General features: G+C 35.4%; 1 protein-coding gene across 1 annotated transcript; it reads right to left on the reverse strand.

Annotated features, from left to right (window-relative positions):
• Positions 1-1,173: 1,173 nt before the first annotated feature.
• Positions 1,174-11,853, reverse strand: LOC124910566. The gene is made up of 5 exons (XM_047451269.1): positions 11,527-11,853; positions 3,382-3,447; positions 1,843-3,297; positions 1,607-1,753; positions 1,174-1,527 (listed from the first exon to the last, which is right to left on the reverse strand). Exons 1-5 carry the CDS (start codon positions 11,851-11,853, stop codon positions 1,174-1,176), a joined length of 2,349 nt encoding a protein of 782 aa, XP_047307225.1.
• Positions 11,854-12,147: the final 294 nt, after the last annotated feature.

Raw genomic sequence — 12,147 nt, forward strand, 5'->3', positions numbered from 1 at the left:
TATATATATATATATATATATATATATATTTATGATTTAAAAACTATTATCTAAAATTTATTCTTATCTAAGAAAATAATTAATTATAACATAAATATAATTAATAATTTATATTTAATAGGTATATATTATCAAATATAATATATATTTAGATGTATTTAAAAATATATATTTTATTATTTTAATTTATTCACTTTCCTTATTATTATTTTCAAAATTTTATAAATAAATTATTTAACTTAAAATATTTAAAGAATAGATTGAAAGATTAGGTAATAAAAACTCTTAACTAAAATTTGAGATTGATCTTTTTTTTATTATTTATAAATAAATGAACTATATAATAAGTTACAAATATATATAAATTAAAATAAAACTGTCTCTCTTATCCAATGAACTCGATATTAAATAATATATTAAACCAAATAAACTAATATGAATGCTTTGTAAGATAAATATAATAATTATATAGATAATATATTAATTAAATATATAGAATTTATAATTAATAAATATATATTTAAAATAAGACCAAAAAAATCAAATCCTCAGTCATTGTAATAAACAAAAATCACAAGGCATTCAAAGTTTGAACCAAAAGGAGACAACATGAAAATAAAAGAATATTTGTAAATCTTTATTGCATGCATTATAACCATAGAATTCGATCTAAGAGTAGTACTCTTTCCACTGCCTTCCCAAAAAAACACGAAATCTTGAATCTCTATATCTGATCAATGCACGAATCTTGAATCTCTATATCTGGCATATCTGATCAATGCCGATTCTTCATCATTCATGCTCGCTAAAACATATAAAACCAATCATCTGAACATGAAATGCTGATCCAACAAGAAACAATAACTAGGTTAGTTGGTTAAAAAAAACAATTTTTTCAATATGAAGATATTGGTTGGAAGTCTTACTTTGAAAGATAATTCCCACCATAAAATTGTATTCACCATCATCCCGAAATCTTTGGATTCACATGTAATGTAAGAGCATTAACCAAACTCGGGGTTTTGATCTTAATTGATAGGTGCACCAAATATCAATCTCCAGACATATTTGAAAAAAATTGTCTCTTATATAAACTCTAAAACAAAGAATCTTGAGATAGTGATGATTTCTGATAAAATTAAAATTAAGATTAAAAAAAGCAACATAAATCAATCATACTAAATCCTGGCGTCTTTTTTCAAGGTATAGACGAACAGATGGAGGAACTACTGTAAGAAGCCACTGAATCTGGGTTTCAAACTTATCAAATTCCAAAATGCTTAGTCCATGATTGTCCACACAACTATAAAAGCTTTTGTACACCTTCTTGTATGGACTAATGGTCAATTCTCTAAGCCCTGTTAGATTCTCTAACAAATACTTTACCAAATCAACTTCGTTTTGGTTTCCCACATATCCATTCACCTTTACCTCGGTTATGGATCCATTAGGACATTTCTCCAGGACCATCTCCTCTATCTCCGTCTCGTTTTCTATCGGATGCCTCAGGAAGAACGGTCTGTCCAACTGCAACATTAAGAATAAATTAATAATCTAATCTAATAATCATCAACAACTAGAAGGAGGAATGATTAATCTGTCTTACATTTAACTCCAATGTTTGCAACAAGGGGAAAGCCTTCAAGATATATCTAACCCATATCAGTTTGTCTTCACTGTGGAATGGGATAACAGACAAAACTAATCGCCTCATATTAAGGAATGCAGTCACTGGTTTAGGGTTCTTGGCATACTGGGCAGCAAGAAACAATAACAACAACAACATCTTGGTTAGTTGCAAGAAGATTAAATAAATAAACTTGGAGGGAAAGGAAGATTTACATGTAAAGCAATTTCCGACGATAGAATTAGATTCTTCAGCATAGGGAAGTCAAGAGCCAAACTAGAGATATCATAATCTAAATTGTTGGCATCCCTTGTTGATCTTCTTCCATCATAAGTAGTGTAACGTATAAGAGCATTAGCCAGTCTCGGGGTCTTCATAAATGACCACGATCTTAACATTCCAGTGTATTCAAGTCTATCAACATTGTCAGCACAAAGATGGATATGCTCAAGTTTGTTACATTGCCTCAAAGAGATAAACATCAGACTTGTGTTGTTTGAAGAATTACCAATTCTCAGATCAGTGAGTTTATGACAGTTATGCAGAGTTAGGTGTTTAAGTACAGGGCAACTTTCTAGAAACTTCGCAAGCTCGTGATTTCCTATATTTACATGTTTAAGCTTTAAGGAAATGAGATTGTCCGCACAGAGATCAATCTCCGTAAGTTTTAAGCAGTATTTCAAGGACAAAACCTCCAGATGAGGAGTGTTGTTCGAATAGCCAATTCTCAGATGAGTGAGTTTACAACAGTAATGCAAACTTAATTCTCGAAGCAACGGACAACTTTCTAGCAACTTGGTCAGTTGAAGATTGCTTATAACTACACTTGCAAGCTCAATGGAAATGAGATTGTGGGCACGTAGATCAAAGTCCCTAACATTAAAGCAATACTTCAAGATCAGATGCATGAGATTGTCGACACATAGATTAATCTCCTCAAGTTTTGAGCAGTGCTTCAAGGACAAAACCTTCAACCTTGTGTTGTTCGAAAAATCACCATTTCTGAGATGAGTGAGTTTAGAACAGTCACGCAGACTTAAATTTTCAAGTAAAGGGCAACATTCTAGAACCTCCTTAAGTTGAAGATCGTTTATATTAACATTTAGAAGCTTAAGGGAAATGAGTGAATCAAATTTCATGGAACATGAAGTTGGAACTAATTGGAGACTGCAACCTGCCACTCGCAGATGTTTTAGTGTCCCTTTATCTTCGGAGATGGTTAGAAGCCACGGAAAGTCGTAGGGGTTTGGGAATGATGAAATTGAAAGATAACTGAAGCTTACTTTCAACAAATTAAGATCAATGGTCTCAACACCTTTTCTAAGGGCACAACTGATCCACCTATCTATAGATTGAGAAAAGAACTTCCCCAACACAAGAGAAACGCACAAAGAATTAATCTTGCCGTCACCTTTGAACCTCTGCTGCATAGTTTGGTCCACGTATTTCACAAATTTACTCTCTGCACTTACTGAATCTTCCATAAGCTTGTTAAAGTTCTGTCCAAGCACATTATGTTGATTAAATATGAGGTCGGGATGGTTAATCCAAATATATTTCCATCTTTTCGATAAAATGCTCGTCTTCACTGCATCTTTCAGGTCCAGCTTACGAGTGATCATGTTTAGAATATCAGTTGGCAACTTGCTAATGTAATCATTCGTTGTTTCCTGCAAGTTTAATTGAAAAGGATCTATATCATTAACAATTAGTTATATAAATCAACAGGGTCTGTCTATCGGGCTTTTTCGTACCTTCAATTTAGAGGCTTTGTGTCCCCGTCTCATTGTGTAATCCTCAGTAGTTATATGGAAATACACCTGCAAACAACAATTAATGAAGCCTTTAAAGCATTTGGAGAATTCTAAAAAATCAACTAAAAGAACTCAACTATATAGCAAGTTATTATTAACAACAATGGAATCGGCATAAATGCAGATAAACCAAATTCCAACTAAGACTCATCACTGATACTATCTGATTCTTTTTCAGCAAGTTTGAAAAGTATATCAGCAAAAAAAAATGAAATTGACAAAAGTTATATATAAAACAGTATGATTTCTGCGGATTTGAGTTCTAGGTTCATTGCGTAATCCTTCCAATCTAGGAGTAGGAAGCAACTATGTACAGATCATGCTGAGACATAAACTAGACAACATTAGTACTTACATAGTCATCTTGTTCAGTCAGTGATGAATCTTCTGTAATAATTTTTTAGAATAAACCATGTTTTAGCACCAAAAGTACACATTCAAGTATAAAATTTGGATGATTTGGTTCTTATAGTACACATCTCCAATGCTGTCTCAACAAGCAATCACACACAACTCAAAAGCAAATTATCAACAACAATGACATGCAGTAAAACAAATTCCAACTAAGATCCGAAGCTACCTTTTGGACTTTTATGTTTATTACTAATCAATAACAGTGCATGGTGAGTTTTAAGTTGAAATTCAAAGTTCGAACAAACTGGAGAATAGCCATAGCAATAACATGAGAATATTTCCAACCAAAACGATAAACTTCACACGAATGCAACATTGATCATTTCATTAAAGGCAAACGAAGAGAAAACGAACAACAAATTGATAAGAAAAACTCAAATTTTCAACTTTAAATTTGTATTACCAGGAGGGAGAGAAAAATCGGGCGAGAGAGCTAAACTAAAGGGGAAATTTGATGAAATGGCCCCCATAACAGGGGAAATTCCAAAAAGGGCCCCCGCCTACTAAAGTTGGCAAAAAGGGCCCTTTTGCCCCGCGAAATGTCGGAAATACCCCTTCGGCGCCATTTCTTACGCTCAAAGACGCGAATTACCAATCACGCGATTCATCTAAATCGCGTGTGTTCATCACCGCGATTTAGATGAAACGCGTGATTCGTAATTCGCGTTTTTAAATGTACGCGATTTACCATGCACGCGATTTAATCTAAATCGCGGTGATGAACTCACGCGATTTAGATTAAATCGCGTCCATGGTAAATCGCGTCTTTAGTCTTATATATAATTTTCACGCCCTAATTTTAAACAAAACCTCCCCGATTCTCCCTCCCACTCCGACTGCGGCCGACTTTCCATTCCCACATCCATCAAGATCATCGTTCCTCAACATCAGCGTTCCTCAACATCATTGTTCCTCAACATCATCGTTCCTCAACATCTTCGAGATCCTTCCAACATCATCGTTCTTCAACATCATCAGGTCAGTTTAGGGCTTAGGGTTTAGACTTAGGTTTTGATGTATATTTACCGTTTATATTCATGGATATGGATGTATTTAGGGTTAAAGGATTGGTTTTGATGTATATTATGCCGTTTCCTATGTATATCGAAGTATTTAGGTTTAGGGTTAGGTTTTGATGTATATTTACCGTTTATATTCATGGATATTGGTGTATTTAGGGGTAAAGGTTTGGTTTTGATGTATATTATGCCGTTTCCTATGTATATCGAAGTATTTGGGTTTAGGGTTAGGTTTCGATGTATATTCTGCCATTTATATGGATGTATTTAGGTTTAGGGTTTGGTTTTGATGTATATTATGCTGTTTATAATGGATATTGATGTATTTAGGTTTATGGTTAGGTTTTGATGTATATTTTGCCATTTATATTGATAGATATTATAGTATTTATGTTTAGGGTTAGGTTTCGATGTATATTCTGCCATTCATATTCATGGATATTGTTGTATTTAGGGTTTAAGGTTTGGTTTTCCTATATATACTGATTGATTGTTGATTTTCAATTACATGAATATTGTATGGTTAGCTATTGATGTATATTCTGCTGTTTATAATGATGGATATTGTAGTATTTAGATCAGGAGCTGCCGTGTGGTTTTCTCAGTTCGTTCAACAAAATGGTATGTATTAAAATGGATTTTAATAAAATTGTTTTCTCAGTTCGTTCAACTCTTTTTTTTTTATAATATGCAGGCAACAAACACTGTTATGACCTTATGTCCCAATCAATTATCACCTGAAAATAATGTATGTTCTATTCTCTCTACTATGTCCATATTAACTAGTTTTGTATGTAATAACCATTATATTATTGTTTTATACAGTTGTTGATAGTTGAATTTGCTCGCACTTTTGGTGCAAGGGTGTCTCCGAAGTGGAGAGAAGATGTAACTCATGTTATTGCTTACACTGATCCCAATGGTGCATGCGGCCGAACTCAAAAAGTATTGAAGGCAATTCTGAACGGGAAATGGGTCCTTACTATTGATTGTGAGTCTCTGTTAACAAGATTATTTTCATACATATGTCTGTTAAATTAGATTAAAAATTATTTTCATACACATTTGTTTAGGGATAAAATCATCATTGGAAACAGAAAACTGTGTTGATGAGGAACCTTATGAGGTTAAACATGATAATCATGGAGCCCAAGGTGGTCCTAGAAAAGGCAGACTTCTGTTGTTGAATAATGTGAGTTTGGTATTATTCCTCCTATCTGTACTTTTTCTTTTTTTGCATGATAACTGAAATTATCTTCTTTGTTGGTTTTTCAGCGTTCGAAACTGTTCGACGGTTACATTTTTATATTTGTAGGGAATTTCAACACACTTTACAAACAGGATCTCATTGAGTTAATAGTTGCTGGAGGTGGTACTATTAAAGAATCGGATAATCCAGATTATCCATTTGCTGAGCCAAGGGATGCGAAAACTATAATAGTATACTTCGAGATAGACAGCAGGTATCGATCAATTGAAGAAAAGGATTTTGATGTTCTCCCCGACAATTGGCTTTTTGAGACAGCGGCTGCTTTGTCAAGCATATTGGATGAACATGTTGTTCCTCATACAAAGTTGCTTCAATCTGTTGCTGCTTGTGATTTGCAGCATTTGCTTACTTAATTTGGAGTTGTTTAGACTTACTGTTCTTCTTCTATTTATGGCTTATTTTTGATATTTATGATATTTATGTTTTATAACAATACTTAATTTGGATATTTATGATTTATGGTGGTTTATATTACTGAATATTCTTCTATTTATGCTTTATTACTTATGTTAACAATATCATAACTTATCCTCATAACTCACGTGTATTGTGTATAATCAAACAACAAGGAACAATGTTGTTATTCGCCACATAACTCAAACAACAAGGAACAATGTTGTTATTCACGCATATTCACCACATAACTCAAACAACAAGGAACAAGGAACAATGTTGCTATTCACGTGTTTCATCTAAAACGCGTGAATAAACTCACGCGTTTTAGATGAAACGCGTGAATGCATTTCACATTAAAACGCGTGAGTTTATTCACGTGTTTTAGATGAAACACGTGAATGCATTTCACAATAAAACGCGTGAGTTTATTCACGTGTTTTAGATGAAACACGTGAATAACAATTCACGTCTTTCATCGTATATATTATTTTTGTGCCCTAATTTATAACAAAACCACGAATCCTTAATTTCCCCTTCTCTCTTCTCTCGCTTTCGCCACTCCGACTCGACCCTCCCCTGAAGAACTCGACCACGAGCAGCAGCAGCGGACGACTACGACGACACCACGATACCCTGAACAACCCGACCACGAGCAGCAGCAGCTTACCCACTACTCTTCGTTCTCAAAATGGGTATGTTTATGTAATATTTAAAATGCTATTCAAATAAAGTAAGGGTAATTTGTGGATGATTGAAATGATTTGATTACGTAAACACTCTTAGTTATCATTACTAAGAGAGTAAGAGAGATGAAAGATTCAGATAGAAGAAATGAATTGAATTGAAAGGAAGAATAATATCTGAAATTGTTTATCATCAAACCCTAACCTGTACTTCTATGGCTTGTTTCTTATATATTGAACCTTGGCTTATTTATTAACAATGATGATAAATTTTGAACTTGATAGAGTATAAAGCTGGGTATATATATGGTTTTGGTATAAACAGTCTTTACTCAATCATATTTCTCTTTCAGTTAGTTCATTTACACTTAACAATTGTTATATGTTATTATTTGTTAGTACTGATAGACTTGATTTCATTAGAGTCTTGTAAGAAACAAAGTTTGTTCAATTTGAATACTTATTTGAAGATGTTATTTAGTTGGTGTCTATTTACTTGTATGTGTTGTACCCTTGACTAAATTCTCAATTTACCTATCATCATCCTATGGTTAACACAATAATTATACTAAATTTGGAGGCTTTTAAAATCCAACTTAGAATAACTACTTTTTTGAATTCTTGTGATGTTGTTGAACTGTTTTCAATTGCAGCTCAAGTACCTGTACTTCTTTACTTTGATGGAGAGTGGAAAACTACGGACGATCTTACTCATTTTTCTGCAAAGTCAAACAGCGGTATGATTGTTCCCCAAAATTCTACTTATGCCCAATTAGTTGATCAAATTTATTCTGCTACCGATGTTGACAAATCTAGATATGATTTATTGCTTCAAGCCAAGTATAATGCTCCTGGCATGATTGCCAAATTTTCTTATATAACTGATATAAAAAAAGATGTGGATGTGGAGTTCTTTTTACATGAAGCAGTTTCAGTCCACAACCGCACTCCATTGTGTGTATCCTTAGTAGAGAAGTCACTACCAACTCAAGAAAGTGTAGCTGTTCCAGAAATTGATGACCCCGACGTCTTCCCGATGCAGCGTGAGGTTTTCTTTGAAAATGACATTGAAGATGAACATTTGCGTCTGAATGTGGGGGATGATGCTGATGATGATTGGGTTCCTATTACCCAACCTAGTAGTTCTGATTGGGTTCCTAGTACCAATCCAAATCCAAGCGGTTCTTGGGTTCCTAGTACACAACAAAACAATGTTGTTGTTCGTACTCAACCAAGCTGCAGTGAATGGGTTGCTAGTAGCATACCAAGTAGTGAAAATCCTTTACATGAGGCAGTAAGTACCGGAATCGGATTGGAAGTCGGTTCTTTGTTTGAGAATAAAAAAGAACTTCAGCTGAGGTTATATAAATATGCCATGACTAATCATTTTGAATTCAAAGTGTTGAAGTCAAAAAAAGAACTTTGGGTTGTGAAATGTTTGGATAAGAATTGCAAGTGGAGACTGCGTTCTGTCAGAGTAAATTCCTCGGAAATGTTTGAGATTCGTAAATTCGTAAAAGATCATACCTGTTCAATTGTGACGAGGCAAGAGAATCAAAGGCCAGCACCAGCATGGGTGTTTGGGGAATGCATGAAGAGCAAGTACATGGACCATCACCATGACCACATGCCCAAGAAAATAATGGAAGACATACAGACTACTTATGGAATAAAGTTGTCTTATAATAAGGCTTGGCGGTCTAGAGAAAAGGCCCTAATGGCGGTGCGAGGAACTGTAGAAGATTCTTACGGTAAATTGCCATCATACCTGTACATGTTGGAGAAGAACAATCCGGGTACCATAACAGACATCCAGACGGATGAGCACGGTCATTTCAGGTATATGTTCATGTCCTTAGGCTGCTCAATTAGGGGTTTCAAAAACTGTTGTCGTCCAGTATTGTGCGTCGATGCCAGTTTTCTTAAGCACAAGGTTGGAGGTCAGCTATTGGTGGCGATAGCATTAGATGCGAATGAACAACTCTATCCTGTTGCATTCGGCGTTGTTGATTCTGAAAATAACAACTCCTGGACTTATTTCATGCAAAAACTTAGAGATGCAATTGGATTGGTTGATGATCTCGTGTTTGTATCTGATAGACACCCAAGCATCGCCAATGCCTTGTGTGCTGTTTTTCCAGAAGCTGACCACGGTGCGTGCACATATCATATCAAGATGAATATTATGGCCAAATTCAAAACCGATCACTGCCACGCCGAGTTTGGTTTGGCTTCTCAAGCATACACAATCTTGAAGTTTAATCAGCATTTTGACAAGATCAATGCTAAGGACCCTCGTATTGCTATGTATTTGGCAGATATTGGGTTTGAGAGATGGAGTCGTGCATTTTTTCCGGGTAAACGATACAATCAAATGACAAGTAATTACGCTGAGAGCTTCAATAGTCAAAGTAGGGAAGCTAGAAAGTATCCCATATCAATCTTAGCTGATTATTTAAGATTCACATTACAAGATTGGTTTAACAGTCGAAGAGAAAAAGCTTCCAATCACAATGAACGTTTATCTTTTTATTATGAAAAGTTCTTACGTGATCAAGCTGAGAAGGCCAGATTATATAACGTTCATCCACTTAACCGTTTCGAGTTTTATGTCCATGACGGTGAATCTGATTATAAAGTTGACTTGAGAGGAATGAGTTGTAGTTGTAGGGTATTTGATGTATCTGGTCTTCCTTGCACTCATGCCCTGGCTGCTTCACGTACCCATAGATTGGATGCCTATGAGTTCTGCTCAAGGTTTACTTTAGATTATTTGCTATTGAATTTATCTAACTAACTTTATTTCTCACATGTTCAATTGTTATGTTTCAGGTATTACTCAAGTGAAATGTGGGTCAATGCTTACACGGAAACAATATATCCAGTTTGTCATGAAGAGTATTGGGATATTCCAGAACATATCAAGCAACGAGTGTGCCTTAAACCACCTGTTAAGGTTAAGAAAGGGCGTCCTCAAACAAAGCGTAGGTCATCCCAAGGTGAAATTCGTAAGGTGCCGAGAAGATGTAGCTCATGTGGTGGTCAGGGTCACAACAGGGCAACATGCAAATCAGTAATGCCTGCACCCTCTACTGCAAGAGCTGCAAGAGCATCATCATCTCAGCCGCCATCATCTCAGCCACAAACATGAATATTGTCTGTGCAATTTTGAATATTGTATACTGATTATTGTTGTTGGTTTTCGAATATTGTATGGTGATTGATTGTTGTTGGTTTTCGAATATTGTATGGTGATTGAAATTTGTATACAGATATTTCCATACAGGTTGGCAATACAGTGAGTGACTCACGCATATATATTGCACAATGCTAATTCACGTGTATTGTAATGTAATTCACGTGTATTGTAATGTAATTCACGTGTATTGTAATATTACAATACGCGTGAGTCATATTGTAATACACGTGAGTTATGAATCACGCGTAATACAATACACGTGAATTATATTACAACCACGTGAATTATATTACAACCACGTGAATTATATTGGGATATTCCAGAACATAATACACGTAATACACGTGTTTATATAAGTCACGTGAATTATATTACAACCACGTGAATTATATTGGTATATTCCAGAACACAATACACGTAATACATGTGTTTATATAATTCACGTGACTTATATTACAATACACGTGAATTTTATGATACCTATTACAACCACGTTAAATATATAAACACGTGAATTCAGTGTTTACAAAACAATATACAACAATAATTCAGTGTTTACAAAACAATATACAACAATAATTCAGTGTTTACAAAACAATATACAACAATAATTCAGTGTTTACAACTTCATGGCTCTAAAATCTGGTGGTACAACCTGACTGCCCACTTTTCTCTATATACTTGCATATTCTTTGATATGCAATTTTTTAGACCAAGTTTAGCAGTCAGGTACTCTAAATACATTAATACAAAAACGCCACAGTCCCCACTCCATTCTGCTTTTGGTACTTCAGGGTGTGGGATTCTATGAAATCTAAAAGTTTCATTTATCATGTTAGGATACCTGGCCATTTCAACTTCAGACATTGCTTTATGAAGGAAGGGCGGCAACATCTCACAAATGGCTTTCAAGTATTTTCCTAATTCTTCATCATTGAAAATTGTCTGATCGCAATCATAAACATCAATTCTCCATTCTTGCAATCGAATAACACACAGTACCCAGTGTAGGTTGTTGAGGTTGAGGGGGAAGTAAATAACATCAACACTGCTCCAACCGGGCATATGTTTATCTTCTCTACCCTAGTGGTAGTGGTAAAAGACGTCAGAGAAAGTATGGCCTTCTGGTTTTTCTGGATCAACCGAGTCAGCAACAAATTCGTCATAGTATGAAGTAACCAAAGGGCCAAACTGGCAATCTAAGATGGTGAAATCCTCCGGGTACGACTTAGGGTAGGCGACTGCTCTTGCTCTTAGCAGACAAATTGCTGCATTCATCTCCACATCAGTTAGCCACTTATTTAACCTCAGAATTGTAGTGAAGAACTTAAGGTCTCCAGCACCATCAGGGAGTTGAACGTCTTTAAATGTAGCCCCTTTCGCAAATTCTTTCCTGAACTCTTTCCTCAGTTGCTCATTACAAGTCGACATAGGATCCACAACAATCGTCTTCTTTCTTGGCCGAGGGACGACATAGGGACTAAGTACAGCTTTCGACGCCGTCCTCTTTCTCTTAAATAGGATGTGGGATGCATCTTCCAGTACCACCACATCCTCATCTATCCGCTTGTCCTCCTTCTTCTCTACCTTCTTCTGCACAACGAAATGATCGTCCACCTTCTTCTGCACCACCCTCTTACCCCTCTGCACCCCCTTCCTACCCCTCTGCACCCCCTTCCTACCCCTCTGCACCCCCTTCCTACCCCTCTTCACAACGAAATCATC

Source organism: Impatiens glandulifera, chromosome 1 (genome assembly GCF_907164915.1).
Source record: "Impatiens glandulifera chromosome 1, dImpGla2.1, whole genome shotgun sequence".
Classification (NCBI taxonomy): domain Eukaryota; kingdom Viridiplantae; phylum Streptophyta; class Magnoliopsida; order Ericales; family Balsaminaceae; genus Impatiens; species Impatiens glandulifera.